Below are 22,596 nucleotides of genomic sequence, written 5' to 3' on the forward strand. Positions count from 1 at the left end.
GTTTCACTCTACGAAAGCACATAAATGATTCATTCATTTGACTGAATGTTGATTTTAGGGCTGATTTTAGGCTCCAAACACACCTGGCCATGACTTCCAGATGAAAACTGGCATTGTGGTGTATTTACTGTAATATTTGTTAATATGCACTGTCCCTGAGAAATAAAGTCAATCAATTAAAAAGAAAAAGAAAAATCAGATTCTTTAAATGTTTTCTACACATTTGACTGTTTTCTAGAAAAAGTAAAAATAAAGAATAATGAAATAAATAAATGGATTTCACATTTGTGTACCAGACGGATGGTTCTAATAAGATAAGATATTCGTCATGGAGACAAAATGTGTCACAACTACAGAGAAAGTGTTCTGTGTTTTCTTACCTACCGAGCATCAACCTTTGGGCAGTGGGTGTGTCGTCCTCAGCCAGTCACAGCGTGCAGTGCGAGGGCGGGACTCTGTAAAAACCAACGACCAGGCAGCAGATCCTAAAGATGCATCCAGGAGGGCCAGCTTTGAATGATGTGTTCACTAACCACAGATGACAAATCCCACTCATTCTAATTCTTGACCTTTGCAGTAGTTTGACAAAATAACCCTGAACAAAGATCCATTATCTGTCTGGAGCTTTTCAACCACTTGATGACAATGGAAACAAACAAATCCAGCCACTGATGGAGACCATGAGGAGCAGCTGGAGGCACAGAAAGATTTAATTCCTCTTCACCTGGAAAAACTACATTTCTGCCACGCATAATGGAGTTTTGGCTCAGGTGTTTGTGGTAAACATCAGGTCACATTTCGACCTTTGTTAGGATTTACCGTGATAAAGTGCATATTCTGACATGGACTGTTAGTGATCCAGGAGCCATTTCTCAGTTCGTGAAGACCTTAACTGGGAGGGAATTCTTCCGTCACATTTTAGAGTTCAGGTTGGGTTTATTTCATATTTACCAGCCTGTGTGCAGTGGCAGATAGTGAATTAATTAAGTCAGACAGTCACAGTGGATCAGTAAACATGCGGCGGATGAGGATTCCTGCGCATTTCTCTGCCAGGTTTTCTCCCTGCAGCGCTACAGGCGTGAGAGTGAAAGAGCGGAGCAGGTGTCAAATTGTTCATCTTTCTTCAGCACACGCCCTAATCCCCCACAACCCCTTCACCGCCCCTCTCCTGACATCATTTCCATATCAAGGTTGCAGATACATGAACGGACATGACTTACCACTCGACGCAGAAAGAGAGGAGAAAGGGCTTTAATTGAACCCTGGCTTCGTGGAGATTCATTTGCATGAGAGGTTTCCTGCTGAGTGAGACACGGCACCGTCTCCAGCAGAGCTCCAGGGGATTTCTTCGCCGCCAAATGAAAGGCTCTTGTTTGCTCTCAAACAGCTCATTTTCCTCACTGTTGTAACTCCCTAATATCAGATTGATGGAAGATTATTAGACTGATTACAATCAGAATTACAGGTTTGCTGCAAGGTAATGAAAGTCGGTGGCTAATAACGCGGTGGAGATTTTCTGATTAGAAACCTCATTTAAACTCAAGAAGATGCTCAGGCTCTTGTGGGTGCGTTCTGGAGAGGTCAGCTCACTGTTCGTGATGGTGATGTGTGTAAAAACCTGACACACACTGATGCTCTCGACATCATGCTGTATTTCGACTTATGAACGTCTGGCACAAGGACTTTTTCCACACACTTTAAAGCTGCTCCAAACGTCAACTGCAGTTTTAGAGGAAATACTCAAAAGCTTTTGAATGTAAAAAGTATTGAGTAGAGGCCTTCACTGGTTTTACTCATGAAGATCAGCTGACACGAGTCCTCTGCAGCCTGTGAGAACAGTGAAATAATGTCTTCTGACGATAAAGGATTTGTTACGTTTCAGAAATGACCTGCTCTCGGCTTGGAGACAAAGCAATATGACAGAAAGGCAGCATTACAAACTGAGCGTGTGGAATTCAGAGGATAAGGACATTTAGCTGTGAATCATAGGAACTGCATACCGGTGTAGTGCTCACTGTCCCTGGCCCTGCTGTCCAACACACAGACACAGCAACTGGATACAGGACAAATTTAGAAAGATGTCACACCCAGAAAAAGGCTACAGATGTCTTTTTTGTGGGCTGTGGGGTGTAGGGTTTTTTTTTTTTCTACAGTACCACAACTGTCCACTAAGGCAAACTGACTCGCTGCACTGTGTCTCGCTTTCTTAATGCAGCCATGCATCAACCCTGCAGGGATGAATTAGTTGCTGAGTGTTTGTCTGTATGATTGTGTTTTGTTCATCACGTGTGTGTTCTAATGGTTTAGCTGGACAGTTGACAGCTTGTGTTCTCCTGTGTTGTTGGTTTGCTGTATTTTGACCTCTTTTATTGTCACATTAGCTTTGTGGGTAAATGAAACCCACCTTTTCTTTAACCTGTCCTGCCTACTCAGCCCCTGACATTGATCTGATCTCACATTGAACCTGAAATATGCAAAGTAATAACTAAATTCATCATATAATCCTGTACATGTTTGAACAGCAGCTGAGTAAACATACACAGCACTTTCCCCTCCAGCTGGTGGATACACCTAGCAGCACAAACAAACTGCATGCCAGCGTATCTTAATGTTTGTCATGGTGATCGGCCAGGTCACTGTGACACTTTCATGAAATAATAAGGAAGAAAAACATCAAATGTTGCTGAATCCCTGAGCAGAAAGCCTGCCTGCTGTTGGACGTGGTTTTGTTGTTTTCCTCTGAAGTTTCAGATCTTTCTTTCCTCTGCGTCCACGCCAGACCGCAGAGTCTGCTGCTTGAATTTACTTTAGTGTGAATCTGTTTCAGTAAGTGAGGACAGGATGCTCTTAATTGCAGCTAAACCATAAGATGCAATCACCTTTACCTAAAAAGGCAGCAGTGAGGGTCAGTAAACAATATGCAGGAGACGATTTGCATTTGTGAAGTGAGTTCATGCAGACTGTGCTGACAGCAGCACCGGGTCCACTCTCACATTGTCTTAAGAAAATCCAGTTTTAGTGTCGCATGCAGGAGCCCACACACTGGGAGCTGTTCTGAATTTTTAACAATTTGACTTTTCAAAGCCAGTACACACACACACACACACACACACACACACACACACACACACACACACACACACACACACACACACACACACACACACACACACACACACACACACACACACACACACACACACACACACACACACCATCTATTCTTGATCAAATAAACAAAAAGATAAACAAATGAATGAGTGTGGAAGGCATGACTTTGGAATTGTTTGCATTGTATGCATAACTGATGAACCCTGTGCGTTCACTGATGTATTATTCAAGCATGTAAACTAACACATTTAGTACGAGTGGAGAAGCTGTTTGTCCCCGAACTTCATATGTGACCTTCATGGGGAGTCGGAAAGAAGATGCTTGTCATTTCTCCACGAGGATCAAAGATGCTTTCAGAAAATGCAAAAATTTTTAAGACTTCACAAAGATGTCTTTAGCATATATGAACTCTTTCCTGGTGGAAGGTTACGGTCAGGCGGTGTGAATAAAAGAAAGAGCTCCCTGATCAATCCTGTCATTAGATTATACTCAAGTTCTCACTTCACATCGAGCACCAACATAAAGGCTGGTCAGGAGGAGGGACACAGCCTGGTTTAACCAATGCTGGACTGCCACATGCTGAGTGTGCTTCACTGCACTGATAAACCTCCTTTCAATGTCACATGAAACCCTCAGGCCTCCCAACACCCCCAAGACACTAACCTTCCTTCAGCATCTCCTTATCAGCCTGTGTGGTCCTCCAATGAGGGGATGGGGGAAGGGCCTGCAGTAAGAGTTTAACCCTCATCCTGTGTCAGTGGCTGCTGGGACCAGAGGTAACCTAAAAGGTTGCCGATGTGAGTTTGGAGATGGCTGATTAAGGTTCACAGACAGATGATGAGGAACACTTTTCCAGACAGTGCATCAGAAGCGCTGCAGCTAAACTCCACCGCCAGTGTATCGGAACGTGGTGAAAAAGGTGTCGTGCAAAATGAGCAGTACAGTGATGATCACTCCTTAAATCTGCTGCTTTCATGCACTGATGTTTGAAGCATGGAAGAGAAAAGAGTGAATCGTTTTCCGACAGTTTGTGGTGGAGTGCAAGGTGTCAGTCGAGAGCAGCATGCTGTGGACTCACTCTTTTCTGTTTAAAAAATGTTAAAAAGGATAACTGGTCAATGATGTTTTTCCTGGTAATCACGGTTTATGGATTCTAGCGTTGGTGAATGTCAGATTTTAGTTTCCCTAAATGCTGAGGCGATAAAGGTCACCTCGGCAGGCAGAAAATAAAGACGGTCACAGAGCTGTAATGGCTGCAATGGACAAAATGTAAACAGGTGGAAAAATGTCAGAATAAACAAAGGTAGCCTTCTCTTGAAATTTATTTACAACAATTATAGGACTCACATAATAATAGACTCATCTAATACCATCAAATGCATCAGTGATTCCCAGTGAAGTGCCACAGAGAAAGTGTCCGTACAGCAGTAGAAATAAATATGTTCTATGTTCACACAACTGGCTTTAGATTCAGGCTAATCACATTTCCGGTGTTGGTGTGCAGCTCCTCTTCAATAAAAGCTCTGAGGTCGTCTGACTGGTGACACTAATTCTTCCAGTTTTCTTTCAATCGAAATGCTGTTACTTGAAACAAAAGGCAACAAATGAATCCGTTAAATAAATGGTGCTGTGACTCAGAAATCAAGGTGCTGAAGGGAAGAAAACGTGGGACAATGGTGTTAGCGCCGGGTCGCTTTACAAAGTGGACTTTCACATGTCGTTGTGAGGCAGTTGGTGCTGGAAGCTTGGTAGCAGAGTGACAACTTGAATTTCATGCGCAGCTACCACTGATTGCAACTACTGAAGCTAGCCGGCAATAGGCTGCTGCTAGCCGCTCAAAGCACCTTGCTAAGTTAGCTGGCTGGCTAGCAGTTAGCTAACCAGCAGTCAGCAAGGTGGCTGGCATGGCGCAAACCAGGCTGCTTCTCCTGCAGAGCAGTTTACGCTCCGGCAGAGCAGCTGCGTATCACACTGGATGGTACGGCGCAGGTAATAAGATAACTTCCTCCGCTTTGTACTGGCTGGCACCGTCCCCTCAGAGATCAGCACTCTCACTGTGATTTGGTCAGTGATGTGAATTCATGTGTCAAAGTGAAACTCAAAATGAAACCGCGAGGTAAATTTACTTTGCCTCCACAAGCGAGTCCACTGTTTGCAGTGACATGAATTGATTAAGTCTGAGCCTTTAATGTGTGCTCTGAAAGAAGCTACGTTTGCCTCACGTCACACAGTGGACAGGCTGTTTTTAGTCACCTCAAACAGCCAAATGCACAGACGTCAGCTGTGTCAGTAGCTACATGGCAACATACACACTGACCATGTGCACCAGTGTTTCTGTGAGAGTTTGTGCACTGCTCACACTGAGTTTTTTCTTCCGTTTCTGTACATTAATAGAGTCTTACACTATTTTTTTACTCAAACTGAAAATGTGTCGCTGTGTCTTGACACACCTGCACCCTGCTGGCTCGGAACAAAACACTCGAGCGTTTTGAAAAGAAGACTTCAAATCCCCTCGCACTCTAGTGCACACACGCTGTAACCTCTCACAAAATGATATTTTACATGTGTGTATTTACAGAGAACACCAACAGCAAAACCCTCCATCCTTCATTCAGAGGTAAAAGGAGGCCGCCTGGCCCTTAGGCCCCGGCCTGCAGCGGAGCGTCCAGGGCTCGGATGTGGACGCTGGGCAGAGTGAACCAGGCTAAAGGAAGCTCTCGGCCAGCACTGTCGTCCTGGAACTTGATATTAAGGTAGAAATCTCCAGTGTAGAGGAAGAGCAGGGCACCCACACAGACGGAGCTTTCTTTGGGTTTAACCTGGTGAAGGGAGAGACAGACAGCAGCAAGAATCATTAGCAGCCTCCATAATGAACCTGGCACTCTGTCAGCCACAGTGAAGCCAGCAGGAGAGGAAGTTCGAAGCTGACTGCAGCTTTGATGACAAACAAGTGCAGCGTTTCCGCCTTCAGCCGAGAACAATTCCCAGACTTAAGTTGTTTTGCACATTCAGGATCATGGGGAATTCTTTCATGCTCCGTTCTGATTTTCAGACGATGGACTTTTTGTTCTGGCATCAACCGAGTCGTTTTTCTTCGCCTTCGCCTTGTTCAACATTCAGCACAGAGAATTTGTTCCAGACAAAGCCTCCCTGCTGATAAGGTTCTTTGGAATTCAAAATTTCAGCCGTGACCTTTAAGGGAACACACCTGTGTTTTTGTGATTGCAAACTTTTTTCTGTTAAGCATGCTCTAGATTTTTTTAGGTTTTTGTTGCCTGATAGACAACCAGTGTCTGCCTGGACTGTTCCTCAAGGTGCTTCAACATGTGTGTTACAGTATAGTCTGTGCAGCAATGAAACATAATGTTTACGTAACATTGACTAAACTAAGAGCAGACATGATGATGACACTCAAGCTAATTATACATTTCAGCATACTGAATGTAAACCAGTGGCTGTGTGGGTGGAAGCTATGAATATAGATGTTTAAAACAAGTTTTTCCATTTATTGTTATGCTTTTAGAACACAGTGTTTGTACATGTACATGGCAGATAGTCATCAGCATTATCATATAAACATGGTGGGTTTAAATGGGCTAAACTGTGTAAAACACGAGCATGTGCTGTGAAAACACTGTTTCAACCACTACTGGTAAAGTCATACATGAAAAACTACAGCAGTATATAAAGATCTAATAAATGGCTAATTCCACACTTTAATCTAGCAGCAAGCAGTCCTCCTCCAGCACACACAGTTGTAAAAATGTAAAATATGCCGTCATAGAACAAGTTATAATTGTTGACAAATTCTGTGTACTCATAAACATTTACCTTATATTATGGCTCATAAATAATGTCTTTATAGCTGTGTACATCTACATTATAGTGTAGTGTTTATTAAATGTTTCTACAGTGCTTATAAAGGGGGGCTTTTAAGTGGTTACCAGTGTTGCCTCCACTGTTTTGTGCAGCCATTCTTCTACTCCTCTTTCCATTAGTACTAATGCTATTTTCATGGTTGGTGGTTCTAGTCTGTCCTTCATCACAGCCGAGACGTTGGGAATCATTGCACATACTACATGTTGGATAACCTGTGTTTGAAACCTTTTAGCTGACTGAACCCTGCCACGACCTGAAGCATATAGATTATATAATGTGACAGCTGTGCCCAATGGCATCAACATAGTCCTGCAGCCAATACTGACCGTGTCAATGTAGAAGGTGTTGGAGCCGATGAAGGTGACGGCGTCCTCCAAGTCGTAGTTCTGGACTCCGTTCTGGTAGTCCTGATAGGGCACCACAGTCAGAGCCAGGGGGCCCACTGAGTTCTTGCTCAGATTGGTCAGTCGGACCTCCAGGCTCACAGCGTCACCCACTTTACAGTCAGCAATGACATCACAGTCACACGGCTTCCCATTCACCAACACATCTGCAAACAGATTAGAAAAGGAAAGTAGAAAGGAAGGGATTAGCGGGACTGGAGGGGGGCGAGTCTTTTGTCTAATATTCCGTACAAAAATGAGACTGTGGAGGAATTGTTTGAAACAAGAATTAAGACCTTTCAAGCCAGTGTTTAAATCTCATGCACGGCCGTTCACAGGACTCCCATCCAATCTCCGTTTCATTTGTATTCATCAAAAGCCAACCCCGCCATTAATAGCCCATCATATTGTTTCTGGTGGAGGGTCAATAGGCTTTGTTTGTCCTAAAATATGCTTTATTGACATCAGTGGAGAGTGCCGGAGCCGTGGCTATTAAACTGAATTCCCTCCTGTTAATCTCATGCATGACTTACTTCTGTCATGAATGGACGAACAAGATTGTTGGAACAATCCCAAAGTGGCCCCCCCCCAGACACGCACACGCATCCACACACACCATCCTTAAGTACATTTCTCTCTCCTTACACAGCTATACCTCCCTCTCTCTTGTCACAACCAACCAAGAGACACTGAGTGAGTTCAATTCAATTCCGCTAATGTGGGGCCAGTCACTCCTGAAGTGGCCCCTATTTGGCTAAGGTGCAGAGGGAGATACAATGATTTGTTTTGAACAACGAGCTCAGTGAACTGAGCTCCTGCACACTCCTGGCAGGCTCAGGAGAAGACTGACTCCAAACATGGGGGATTCAGGGGCGCTCCAAGAGATCACCCGAGTAATGAGTCCTATGAGAGTAACGGCAGCGCACACACGCACACACGCGCACAGAGCGGTTGTCATACACTCTCTAGTGTCACGCCCGAGGCTGTGATAAACACTGTGAGTCAGGGTGGCTGTGTGACAGCCTGATGAAAGAGGCGAGCTCTGTTCGGTGGCGCTGGTGTGCCGATCTGTTGCGGTGAGGGGTGGGGGCAGGAAGACAGACGATCCAGCAGGAGGGCGGGAGTGGGGGGGGGGCATAAGGGTGGGTGTGGGTGGCTGAGGCCGTACCGTCACAGTCAGTGGGAGAGCCCTGGGGAGGCTGCAGCTACAGGAGGGTGACATTCAGCTCCACGTCTGCATTAAAAGCACACTTCACTCAACACACACAACCTGCAGCACTCACCGAGGGCCTCAGAAGAGGCTTTTCAAGATTTCTGAGACAGAAATACAGAAAAACAAACAGCTGGCCTTTTATCAGACTGTGCCTCAGTCAGTAAATGTTAGGTCTTGTACATTATCAGATCAGGTCTTACTTAATTAAAGTCTTCCATTAATACGAGCATAAAAGAAATTCAAGTGACACCAAGCTTTACTCAGTGCACGAGCCATAAGATAACAACACTGTGATGCTGCAGTAAACTGCCATGCATCAATCTTAAAGTCATATGTGATGCAACGACAGAGAGAAATAAAGCAACGGGAACAATGAAAAATATTTTTCATTAAAGATTGGTCCCTGCAGTCATTATTTTTCATTTCATTACAAACACAAATTGCTCAAAGATGAGAGTAAACATCAGCGCCTTTCAGCTACTTCTGGACAGGTGAAGAACAAGCTAATAGAAAACGGTGCTTATCAGCCGTGCTGATGTTTGGGCTCCAGCCAGAGCTCCAGACTGTCTACCTGCTGAAAATTTAAGAAGCACCAGCACATGTACGAATGCACTCCTGGTGTTTCACATGGCACACAGTGATGACTGGGGGGCATATTTGCAAGTCACGCTGAAGCTCCTAGTTCTAAAACTTTGTCTCCAAAGGAGGAGAGAGGTCCAGTGATCATGGGAGCCAGACCAGCTCCACACATGGTTTGGCTGATGTGCATTTCTGTTGCAAAGCATTGTGCATGCGTTTAAACCTGCAGTAACAACTGTTTTTCCTCATCCAGAGATGTTATCTGCACACAGATCACATGCTGCTGCATGCAAGGTATGAATGAGGCTTTATACTGCAATAAAACTTGCCAGCCACATGTAGAAATTTTGCATTTGGTTGACACTGGCTGGTTAGTTGGATCTACAGGACGTACACATTTTTGTTTTTAATGGAGGACTTCTGATGATGGTGCATTTAGACACCCATGCACACAAGCATAACACAATCCTTCACTAGCCAGTAGCTCTGGCTGTAGCATATAGTGACACCTTAGCAAGTTATATTTAGTTTGTTCAAAGTCTTGTTGCTAGGAGATGTGCAAATTATAGGTAGCCTCCATTGGCTCTAAAACTGTAAATAAATTCTTTCACATTAAAAGCGAACAAAAGAGAGCGGTTAGTCTGCAATGAGCTGATGAACTCCTACACACAGGCCTCAGTCACACACACCCACAGCCTGAAACATTTGCTACAGAGTTTCTCCACTCTGTTATCTTGGTTTGAGCATCGGCGCAGAGGCAACCAACCGATTCGAAAAACCAAGATGCACACAGAAAAACAAACAGTGGCCCACTCCAATGAGGTAAAACTGCCAATGCACTCAAAAAGACATGTAATTGTATGTAATAATATGTGTTATTCTATAAAAACAACTTTATTACAATTATGGTAAATGAGCACTGATAAGCTTCAGATAACCCATCCATTACGTAACCTTCAATACAATTAAAGCAGCTCCAAATGGAGAGCTGGAGGTTTCTGGCTGGTTGTGGCTCTTTCACAACTCTCAGCAAACATCTTTGAATCCTCTCAGTGAGGACTGGAAAGGTCATGACAAAACACTGCTTTTTAAAAGCATCTGCTGTGTGTTTACTGGTGTGCAGAGCCGAGTGCTCCTCCACGGTGCTTCTGTGAAGTAGGCCTGTCGAGGAATGGAGTGTCCCCAGAGGCTGAATAGGTCCAGGTTACATCCCTCAGGCTCTAACTGCCATTGCTAAATGATTACAGTATCTTACATAAATCAACATAGAGGTTGGTATTTATGGTGGACAAAGTATCAACAGCGTATATGACAGATGTATCTGGTTTGACTTTCTGTTTTTAAACCAGTCAGTTTGAGAAAAGTCAACTTTAAAATAAACTTTGCTAGTTTTCTTTCCCCCCAAAAAAGACCAGTTTAGCTCACGTTTATTAAAACATGACATTAGCGCCATGCTTGACAGCGCTCAATAATATTGAAATCTGACATGGCTTTCAAAATTGGTGTTAGACGCAGCAGCTGTGTAGCAGGCCTGCTATGCTGACAAGGTATTGACAGACTGACGCCCTTTAATGATTCAGCTAAAGCTAGTTCCGAACTCCAAAGGCAAAAGGCTTCAAACGGAGAGTTTCCGACCATTTTGCTCACAAGCTGTCCCTCGTATGCTCAACAACTGCCGAGCTACCTGTCAGATGTGAGCTGGTCATTTGGATTGTTTACATACTAAGCGGCTCTGCTTTGTTGCTTTCAGCTTGTTAAGATACTGTTAATGATGCAAATTAAATTCACAGCTTTTGCAGGTTGAAAGATTTTTTTTTTCAGCCCTGGAAATAATTAACATCCTGGCTGCACACAAAGACGAGAAGAGAGTCCGGCTTTCCTTCCCGGTCTGAGGAAAAGGAGGGAGATCTGGAGAGGAGAATGGAAAATGCAGAGGTAAGTGAGCTAAGAGCAGCAGTTTGGCCCCTTAGAAGAATTGTACTAATAAAACAGGCCACAAAGCACAGAATCGGTAACTGTCCTCAGGAGGGAGGATGAGGATATGGAGGGAGAAATATCACTGCGACAAAACACGGCTCCAACAAGTGCTGCTCGAGCAACAGGTACATCATAGGGTGAGTCTCATTTTTAATGCATTGATTAGCTGTGAGCTGCCAGCTTCATTAATAACTTGTAAGGAAAGAGAGGAATTGATTTGTTTATCAGTTCCTGCCAGTGCTAATGTGCAGATACAGCATTTACAGCATGTTATGTAACATGTGTACCTGGGTATGGCTCTCACATTAGCAGGCACACAGCTCTGTCCATGTGCCGCCGCTGCTGCTGCTGCTGCTGCTGCTGCTGCTGGAGTCTGCAGAGGCAAAGCGCTGCGGCAGGCGTCGCCACAGCAACCAGGAGAGAAACAGAGAGAGAGACAGAGAGAGACGACGCCTCCCCTCCTGTGTGAGTATGAACGCCACAGATCAAACTACGACTCAGAGTTTAAACAAGCCTCTCCGCCTCTTGTCATATCGCCGTAACCCATGAAGATAAAGATGACAGCCGACACTCGGAGGTTTGCCACTGTTTACAGCACTATGCCGCGCTTCACGCCGGGTGTCGATTCAGCTCATTAAGATTCACTCACAATATTGTGCAGCGTGAGGGGAAAGCGGACAGATCCCAGCCAAACAAACACAGCCGTCATGTTCATCGCACCTCATGTAAGATGGCATTTGTGAGGTGTACGTAGGAGCACGCTCATTAAATGTTACTCTGCTGCTGCAAAAATGATTACATCAGCAATATGCTATCGTTTAGTGTGTGTGTGTGTGTGTGTGTGTGTGTGTGTGTGTGTGTGTGTGTCTGTGTGTGAGGGAAAAAAGCAACATCAAGGTTTTCAGTAGTAGTAGTAGTAGTAGTAAGCATGTTTTTATACGCGTGTGTGTGTGCGTGCCAAGGTTAATCACATATGCTAGATATATACAGAAGATATTAGGCCCACAAAGACGCAATTATTGTCCAAAAATCCAGAATCAGATATGTCCAAAAAATGAAATAAAACAAATAAACTAGCAAATTAGAAATTAAATAAATAAAAAATTAGTCTGAAATAAAAAAGAAGGATAATCCATTTGAGTGTAGAAAGGAGAAAAAATGAGAAAAAGGACATAAAGAAGGAAAAAAGAAGAGAAAGTAAGAAAGAGAACAGACTAAGAAACACCTACATTTTAAGAAGAAATTCTGACCAAAAAAGTGCAAAAAAAAACCCAAAGGAAAATGAGATTAATCAATGCTACTGTATTTAAATAAAACGCACATTCTGTAAGTTGCTTTAAATGAATAATTATGCACCTATAGTGAGGCTGAACAAAGAGATCAGTGCATTCTTGCAGTTGCTAAGTTCAGAGACAAAAGGAGTGAGGATGAATCTGCAGTAAACCAGGCATGACCGGTACAAAACCAGACTACAGACAAGGCTAAAAAGAAGCTGAAGTAAAAACTAATTTGAGAATCCATTGAACTTATTTACCATGGTTTACAAGAGTCCAGAGATATCTGCTTCATCATCCATTTCAGTTCTTTTTCATCACTCTTCCAAGTGGTTGGAGCAGAAAACATGGCGGTCTGTCCCCTCTCTGTCTGTATGTTATGGACTGACAGCAGATGTGTGTCATATGATCTGGGATAATAATTACAGGAACTCTGAATAAAATTAAATCTGAAGACATATGATCGACATTTTGCTGAGACTTATTTTATAAATAAAATATACCAACGACCAGAGGTGCATACAGCACAAGACAGTGGGGCAAAACTAATGATGCTGAGGAAGGTGTATGAACAGAATGGAGGTCTCCCTCTTTAAACTGAGGACATTTCACAAGATCAGATGGTCTGCAGTGAGCCATGAAAAACATGGTGGACATATCAAGGCTTTTGCCAGCCAATGAAATGCAACTGGCTACTAGTGATGAAGGTGACCTGCAGCATATCTGCAGAGTTTTCAGGGTTTTGCAGTCAACCACTGGAGGATGTAAAGATGCACTCATGGTAATAAATTTACTCAGGGGGTTAACAGAAGAGTTTGAAAACAGATAAGACTTCCTCAGTCATGTGATCATCTTTTAGTCCTTGATCCTTAAAGTTAGCCCCAGGAAATACAAGACCTCCACCGTTTTTACAACACGATGATGTGCAGCATTCTTCTGAAATATGAGGCCACCTTGCAGCTTGACAGAGACTCCACTGTAAGAGAATGAAGGCACTTAAAGCAAGCAGGAAAATGCTGAACTGTCTCTTGCACTGCCTTTGAGCAGCGCAGCAGATACAGATCTCATCTGTCACATACTCGTCTCTCAGCCCTGACACATGTTCAGCTGTCAAAGATGATGACAGAGATATTTAACCCAAAGATAGCTGCTGACCTGTGGATGGAGACGGCTAATCTGAGGCTCAACCAGGGACTGAGACATACATCTTCATCATCTACCATGCAGGAAGCTGAAGATGAGGACAGCGAGGGCGCTACAGTATGCATGGGTTGAGTAACAAGCACCATCTCCTGGTACTCACCTGAATACCTGACTAAAGAAAGTTATGTGCACCCCTGTCAATGTGCTATGATGAATACAGTCCAACCGCTGATGAATTCATATACAGCAAATCAACAACAGGCTCAAAAGTGGCCTCTCCTCGCATCAAAGCTGACTCAATAAAAACCAGTGACACAATAAAACACACGATTCAAGCCGACCTCCAGGTGTGTGTGATCGAGTGGCAGTCTCTTTTCCTCCAGGATGAACATTAACAAGGAGTTGTGCTCCGGCCCAGAGGACCAGGTCATCAGGGGTTAACAGCTCATCCCGGCGGTCAGCGGCCGACAGCCAGGCAGGGTCATTGATGAATGCTCCGATGGAGCCGGAGGATGTGCTTTAAAAGGTTAAGGTGTGCTGCAGTAAGTCTAAAAATAGCCCACCAGCCTTCGATATCCCCCTAAGCCATCTGCCCCTTTTATAATTATCCCCATAACAACCAGTCACTTGATATCTGTTGTCTTTTCCTTCAGCGAACACTTAAAGATTCCATCTGCTCCGACGGAAAGAGGCCAGGAACACGTTCGGATATTCTGCCACTCACTTGGGGTGAACATGAAGCATTTTCACAGGCCAGCCGCTCTATACATATCAAACTGTGGACTTCAAATTTTGGACAGCTCTGTAGCAACATATGCAGTCTAACAGATAGTAAATTGGTGAAGGCGATGTACACCAAGCATAAATTTGCAGATTAAACTTCTCCCACTGTGGCGTCTTTGGAAAAGGTCTGAGTAATCGCTGTCCATCTGTGCCTCTCTTTGAAATCCAGCACTGACTGTGTTTAATTATTTCACTGTTAGCAGGACACATTTAAGATGTGTCACCCAAAACAAGCAGACTTGCTCGGGAATTGTAATTTCAATCAGCGGCGAGCAGCAGCCTGTGGCAGGAAGATTGGGGGCTATGTTGCAGCAACAGTTTGTAAGCTCAGTACACTAATACTGGCTTGGCTCCACGCTGGACACCTAACCGAGCTGAGCTCTTTCCAGCCTGTGCACACTCATCGCTGCTCTGTGAGCGTCATGGCCACTGGAGCAATATCATTACTCATCCAAAACATTCAACGTTGCTTTCATTCCCCGCTGGTGGCTACGTGACTTATGCTCACTCAAATAATAGCTCTCCTTTTTTTCCACCTTTCAGTCGATCTCTGTATTTTGCTCTTCAAGAGCAGGAGTGTACTTCGCAGGCTCAATGGTAGAACCCATGGTTATCATTATTTAGCATCCTTATCCCTCACTTACAGCCGCACTCAACAAGGCTTTTAAAAGCAGGCAGAATACGGTGAGGATACGAGGATTAAGATGCTTACACACACTTATTGGGATGTTCAACAATGCAATTTATTGTTACATGCAGGAGTGTGACAAGTGGGAATACGAGTGCTCTCTGTGGTGCTGAAAGGGAATCGCAACAGATCTGAAGAGACTCTTACATAAGTGAGAATAGGAAAATAATGAATGAATACAAATACAGGCTGACACAATGACCACAAGTGGATAAGGGTAGCTCTCACTGCCGAAATCTCTTATTTTTAATGTTAAACCTAATTTTAACGATCGCCGTCAAGGAGGTCTATAAATATTAAGAGGCGTTTCCGAGATGAGTTGTAAGCTGCCAGAAGCAACAGATTTCTTCTCCATGTTCATACTAATGGATGCCTTGTTTGCTTAGTTTATTGGTCCCAAGGGGAAGACTTCCCCCAGGTTTGCTGTGAAACATTAAACACATGACACAAAGAAAATCTACAGGCAGTGACAGAGGCCATGGTGGTGATGTCCATATGCTTCAAACAGAGTGCTTGCTGGGTCTTCAAAGAGTGTCTGGAACTGGATCCAAACTGAGCTAACTAACACGCACCCACCAGAAGCTAACCCGACTTTCTGACAGCTCTCATTAACAAGGCCTTTTTAGCTGCCCCTGCGTGTTTCATGCTTTTTACACTGAGTCTGTAAACAGTCGCTAAATGCAAACTGGAGAGAAGCTGCTGCAGCTGCAAGTACCAATAATCACATCATATTTACATCATGCATCTTGCACATTCAAATGTTTATTCAAACAGTAAATGAACCTCTTAACCATGTCTGTAAACTGTGTACAAGCAGCCACATAACTCACGCTGTTTAATGAGCAGTTGCGTGTAATTAAGTGGCTAATATGTCTATATTTCCATTTGACTTTCCGTCTCGAAATTGGAAGCATTTTATGTCTTGGGGGATTGACTTTATCTACATACAGACTAACCATTTTCTTCTCTAAGAGTGGAGAAAGGCAGCAGTTCGGGGAGAAGAAGAGGATGATGTACTGCCGCAGTCACATCTGGACAAACGCAGCCACCTGGACATTACCTCAAGCCTTTCCTTTTTCGGCGATATGTGAATGTGGCAGATCAGGAAAAATAACACTGTAGGTCTAGTGTCTTTGCTATACAGAAACTTCCCAAAATAGAACAAATCAATAGTGTGGGGGAGCACTAGTGTGGTGGCTGGGTGCCATTACACTTTAATGGCCCCATACTGAGATGGCAGTCTTGGCTTGGGGCCTCCTGCTGTGCAGTCAAATACAGTAATTCTTCAATCCCACTCCTTTTTTCCAAACTATACCTCCTACATTTTGAATATTCAATTCAAAGCTGAGGAACGCCTCTCATATCTGCCTTATAACGTCCACACTGCACCGGTGCAAACGCCATCTGTGGACAGAGCTGTCGCATTTCTTTCTAGACTCAGATTTTCACTTGAACGCAATTTGCATGAGCTGATCAAAGTGACTCAATAGCAGCTACAGTAGATGAGAGGACTTGGATTTGAACTGAAGTTCTCACTCTATTTCTTTTCCTTTCACAAGTTGAAGCACTGTGCTATCCTTTGTTCTGTTCCATTGTGTTGTGACTGCTAGTCGCCTCTCACTTTTTGTAAAACTCTCCTAAACTTCTTGACCTGCTGCCAGATCTGACTGTGGCTAAAGCAGAATGTAGAAACAACCCAGAGCTCTGTTGTGTGACCTCCAGAGCACATCCAAACACAGAGTAAAAACAGATATTTGACCCCAACAGCTGCTGGAATCCTCTCAAAAGACTCCAGTACAACCTCGCACGGAGGCAACGAAAGAGAGCTACCAGAACTGTAACAGAAGCACCCGGGTTATAAAAAGCCAATGACATGAAATCAATGCCGCTGGCACAGTATGGCTAAGACCTTTTCATAACAACAGTCATGATTGGTCACAAATACAATGCAATTTGTTTGTATATTGCCACTAAAACCTATTGAGAGCATTTAATAGAGCCAAATCTTAAATAATGTGTTATCTTACAAATATGGTGATAGAATAAAGGTCACCATCTCATAGGCTAGTCTTTTTGAAGTAAGAGGACATTTCCATTGTATTGTAATACACTACTCTAATGATTTAGCACTGTCCTCCTATAAGGAGGCATCCCTTTATTAGTCACACCACATGCAGAGTTACAGAGGAAAATGCACAAGCCATGCTTAGTGAAATTCTTTTCTCCGCTTTTAACCCATCCTGGTCGTCCTTCCTCCACGGCAGACCAGGAGCGGTGGGCTGCCAGCCGAGTGACCCGGTTCCTTTTGTCACCATTGGTCAGGTGGTGATCTTCTTGCATGTTTTTGGTGGGTTTCTTTAAAGAGGAAACCCTTTAAACTCCACACAGAAAGGCACCTTTCCTCGAGCAGCAGGCACCGAAGGCATGGTGGAGGACACGCCCCCGATGCCCACAGCGCCCCAGGCAAGTATCCAACCTGGTACCTTCTAGCTGTGAGGCAACAGTGTTATCACTGTACCACCGTGCCACCTTTAACACTGTTCCACCGTGCCACCTTTAACACTGTCTACAAGCTCCCTCATTTCCACCTCCACAGAGCTTTTTCTTTTTCAAACCTGCAGTCTTTAGTTTCAACCGTCCACTGAAACTTGAGGCAATTCATCCGACTTCACACAGCTTCCTCTGGACGCGCAAAAGGATTTATAGAACATTTTCACACATGCAGTCGTACTCCCCAACAGCTTTAAACAGACTTTGATGTATAAAATTGGTGTGGTTTCCCTGAGAATAAAGTATGCTTCTATCACATTTGGAAAAAAGAGTCGTTGACAAGCGAGGATGGAGCACCAACACCAACAAAGCCATCCCAACAATCAACGATGAGCGTTACTCTACCAGACATGTTCACAACAGGTGATGAACAGATATTAGCTTGTGATTTGACACTACTACTACAACCAGCACTACTAAGAGTATTGGATGCAAAGGAAGCCACAGGCCTTTAATACGCTGCTGCTTCCTGAGTTCCAACAAGATAAAATCAATACCTATTATATCAAAAAGGAAATAAATTTGATTTAAAACACAGCACTCATTTAGATGACATCACAAAGAGATCGATAACGAAATTATGTTTGGGATTATCATCGTGTTTACTCAAGAAGATCACTTCCTGTGGTTGTATGGGAGGCTTATGGTTCAACTGCACTTTAGATCATTTCCTCTGAACTCAGAGTTATCTACTTATGTGTGAAAATGGACAACTTCAGGGCCTTTGGAGTACTTAAAATACATGTAGCCTGCTGTCAGTACAAGAGCATTATGTCATGGACTAAAAATAGTCATTTGATCAAAAAGAGAAAAAAAAGAGGTACATACAAGTGCACTGGAGAAACTGAACAGTAAACAGTGTTATTAACATCAAATAAACTTTTTTAATTTCACACTAGTAAACAGAGACAAAACTGAGTTTATCTACCCCAACAAGAATTTTAGTCACTGATTATGAAGTTGGAAATATGTATTTACGCAGCAGGAATTAACTATTGGAACTTGTTACAGAAAATGTACAGGAGAAGTGGAATATTATCAGCTTTGCACCTCACTGTGAGGTGAGTTGTCGAGACAATTGACTAAAAACCAAAAGCGCCTCATGATGGGACTTGAGGAAAAATCAGGGAATCACAGAAGTCACTATGGTTTGCCTTTAAATGAAAATAAAAGCCTGGCTAAAGAGGGGACAATGGCATCTCACACTAGAAAGGAAAGGCCCTGTCTCTGCAGCTACACTTAGAAAGTGAAGCCAGCAGGCTGTGCATATTTTTACATTAAAATCCAGCCTTGTGCAGCTTTAATTTTGTAGATTTATTGTTCCAGGAGTGCTACTGCTTCTTGAATTCGTATTCCCTCTCTGCATATCTCCTCAGTAAACATCATTACACATCAGCAGAATATGAGCTATGGGTTTTGGCATTCCTTCTTATCTGCTCCCCCTCCCACACATTCACCTGTAACCAAACAGCATTAAAACTGTAATGATCTCATTTTTCTATTTTCCAAATGTAATTTATTGCCACTTGGCCTCAATTATGCAAAAAAAAACTCTTGATTGCTGCCTTGTGTTTGGGATTGAGGTCAGAAAACTCAGAATTAATTAAGGATAATCAACAACACAGCTCATCTTGCACTCACCTTCTTGAGGGGCAACAATTACAGAACTAGGATATATCAGAGAAAACACAGGCCAAATAGCAGCTCTCTTTACCTCAGAGGTAACCGACATGATAAACAGGTACAGCAGGGACTCCCGGCTGCTTTGACATTCCCTACAATACATTCCCAAATTTCTGCTGAATCTTTAAAAAACCATATAATAAGAAACGGAAAGTTGCTGAAGAGAAATTACAACTACTGTAAAACATTGTTCGTAAGACTTCATGTAATTTCATACCCCTTCAGGCCTTTGGAACCTTGAAGCAGAGTCAGCCATGAGCTCCTGCAGCGAGGCTACTGGCCCGTGTCTGCGCCGACTGAACAGGGGATGAGTGTTCAACAGGCCTGCCTACTGAGCATTTTAAGGCATATCTCTGTTAATCACACATGGATGGAAAATTATTAGGACTATCTTCCCCTGGCAGATGTCGATAGCCAGGGTGTTGAAGCAGGGAGAAAAAAGATGCCGCAATAAATCTGATCGGATAATCCAGTATGCTGATTTGAACACAACCGGAACAGCTATTCTCAGGGTCACTGACTGCATGGCAAGACAATATATTATCACCGCTTAAAGGCGCAACTTTTCACTCATAAATCATTATCCTGTTGAAAAAGTCTAATGTCCTCCACTTCTGATTGTGATTTGATTTATGCAGAGAAAAAACAAACTCCAATTCCAATTAAACCGTTAACTCTGACTGCTATGAAATGGAGCTGACTGGGTTTAGGGCGACAAACAAAGCTTTAATTGCAAAGTTGTGCTTTTATTGACTCTGGCCACTGTCACAGTCCATAAACCCATTCATCCATGTACTGTCAATAGAGCGACTCCAGAAAGTGTCTGCTGATAAAGCAATGACTTAGATAATTGATTTTTTGGTGTGGAGTTTGGGGGGACTGTGGTCACTGTTAATTAACAGAAACTGGATAAAATATCCACATTCTCATCTACTTACAGAGTACATGTGGAGGAAGAGTTCGATATTTTGGAAAATGCAATAACTCGCTAAATATGAAGCTACAGCTAGCAGCTGTTTAGCTCAGCATAAAGACGGGGAATAACAAGCCTGGCCTGTCCAAAGGTGACATAGTCTGATTGATAACAATTGTTTTGACAACTAATTGTCAGTTTTGTGTGTTAGCTTGGAAAGAGCCAGGCTAGCTGATTCCCCCTGTTCAAAGTCTTCATGCTAAGCTAAGCCAGCTAAGGTATTTATATTATTGTTTTTCTCCATGTACCTTTTTCAATGCACTTGGCTGAATTGCTAATTTTTATTATTTTTTTTTATCACCCTGGGCACTTTGGATGGTTAACCATACCTGCCATCATAGAGCAAGGGTCCTTGACTACATTTGACTCAGGGTAGGAATTTTCCCCTAAACCACCATGGGGCCGGGAAAAAAAAATTACCTTGAAGAAGAATTACATTTATTTAGGCGTAATTAGCATATAATTGTTTCTTTTTCTTTCTTTCTTTCTTTTTTTTTTTTTATATTTTCACTCTCATAAAAGTAGTATTATTTTTATGAGCCCAAATCAGTATGAACACACTCCTAAAAAACGTTGTACATTGTCATTATTAAACTTTTGTGGCATGGAGTAAGTGTGCAGCTGTTACCCCTTTTTCATAGTGCCATCAAGCTTCTGGACATGAAAACATTAGAGTATTCCAAAAAAGAACTGCTTACATGTGTAAGGCAAGGCAAGGCATAAAAGGCTAATGAGGACATACCCTGGGATAACCTGTGCTTGGTTATTTTAATTTGGTTAGAGTCTCCAACTACTGGGAGACACATCTGTCCAGGGAGTTTCAAGCTCTTTGATTCTCTTCTTTCCACTCATTTTGTAAAGCACCGAACATCAAACTCTTTGACATACAGTCATGTCGTTCCAAGTCATATCTGTGATTACAACTCTGTGCACATCACATCTAATTAAATTTGGATTACTTTTTTTTTCTCCCTTCAATGGCAATTCCTTGAAGGTATCATTATAATTAATTGGGTGCTATCTCGCTCATTGGTGTAGCAATAGACGTCACATATTCCTGGTGTGTACGGAGGCTCATTTGGTTTGATAAATATTACAACACTGTGACTGGCCAGACAAGCAGTCCACAGGGAGCACATAATTATACTGAAGCTAATTATAATAAAGAAAACATTTCACAGCATAAAAAAATCAAAACATTGATTTGATTATTTTCTAATTGATCATTTCTGCTAATGTGTGAAATAATCTGATAAACTGGGCTGACAAAAAGGAAACCCACACATATTGCATGTGGAATCACACAGTAGTGGGCTGAAGAGCGCGCTGCCCATCTAGGAACAATACCTACAATGAGGTGCAGACTGCCATCTGGAAACAAACAGAGAGATGCATAACAACAAACTAAAAGGCGACACATGAGAAGTGTGTTCCCTGAATGGTTTCAAAGGAGTACAAAGCCTCTATCACCATCAAATATTTGCTCACTGGGATGGTATGGCACTCGATGTGCAGGGGACGCGCTGCACTGTAAAGCATCCACCTTTTCCCCCTCTGACATAATCTCCAAGAATGGAAAACCAAACAAGGCTACTGTACAATGGCCTGCTGTGTCAATTCCTCACTCGACACTGGAACAACAACCTCAACAGGCAGTGGAGGAGCTTGTTTGAGGAGGACAGATTCGGAGTGAAGGAGGGGGAGGAGGCGGCGGCGGCGGCGGCGGCGACTAATCTCCAGAAAAATCATTAGTCATAAGTCATTAGCAAGCCTCCCATGAGAGATTCACTGTAGTGAGGTCTAAACATGGCTGCTGTCATATGCTGCGCTGCACACTTACTCCCATTTCCCTGCCTCATTACTATGCTCTGCCTCCCTGCCTCTAATTATGCAAATGAATCCACGTTACCTTCAACATTAAAACTCTAATATGTGTATATACCTTCAGGCACGGTGGTGGAATTCCTGTCCAGGTCCTAATCTCAAAGCCAATTGAAGACAAGTGAGAAAAGATGCCGCTGCTGTTGTTTTGCTGACATCCACATTGATATGTTTAATGAGGCAAAACCTCCACTGAAATGATTAGCTTTCAAGAGATTGATCTTTGAAAAGCCACATTCCTTGCAACTGGGTAAGAGTCTTATTCCATATGCTGATATGAAAGACTGGTAACAGTAGTGGGTCTTCAGCGAATGTGTAGTGCTTGAAAAAGTGCCACCCAACAAATTCAAGCCACAAAATTCTAAATTTTACAGTACAAATACGCTAAACCTATGACAGACAAGGTTTGTCTGACTACGAGCCGTCTTAAAAGAGGCAGGGGAATCACCTCTGTCTCCCATTCCGCCTTCTCCTTTTGC

At 43.1% G+C, this 22,596-nt stretch overlaps 1 protein-coding gene across 3 annotated transcripts in view; it reads right to left on the reverse strand.

Moving 5' to 3' along the window:
- Positions 1 to 4,419: 4,419 nt before the first annotated feature.
- trappc9 (trafficking protein particle complex subunit 9) overlaps positions 4,420 to 22,596 on the reverse strand; it is a 193,607-nt gene continuing 175,430 nt past the window's right edge. For all 3 annotated transcript variants that reach the window (XM_070985161.1, XM_070985160.1, XM_070985162.1), the window contains 2 exons: positions 7,317 to 7,540; positions 4,420 to 5,930 (listed from right to left, as the gene is read on the reverse strand). In XM_070985161.1, the coding sequence (XP_070841262.1) occupies positions 5,751 to 5,930; positions 7,317 to 7,540 (404 nt within the window). In that variant the 3' untranslated portion in view covers positions 4,420 to 5,750. The remainder of the gene's footprint in view (positions 5,931 to 7,316; positions 7,541 to 22,596) is intronic.

Source organism: Chaetodon trifascialis, chromosome 17 (genome assembly GCF_039877785.1).
Source record: "Chaetodon trifascialis isolate fChaTrf1 chromosome 17, fChaTrf1.hap1, whole genome shotgun sequence".
Lineage (NCBI taxonomy): Eukaryota > Metazoa > Chordata > Actinopteri > Chaetodontiformes > Chaetodontidae > Chaetodon > Chaetodon trifascialis.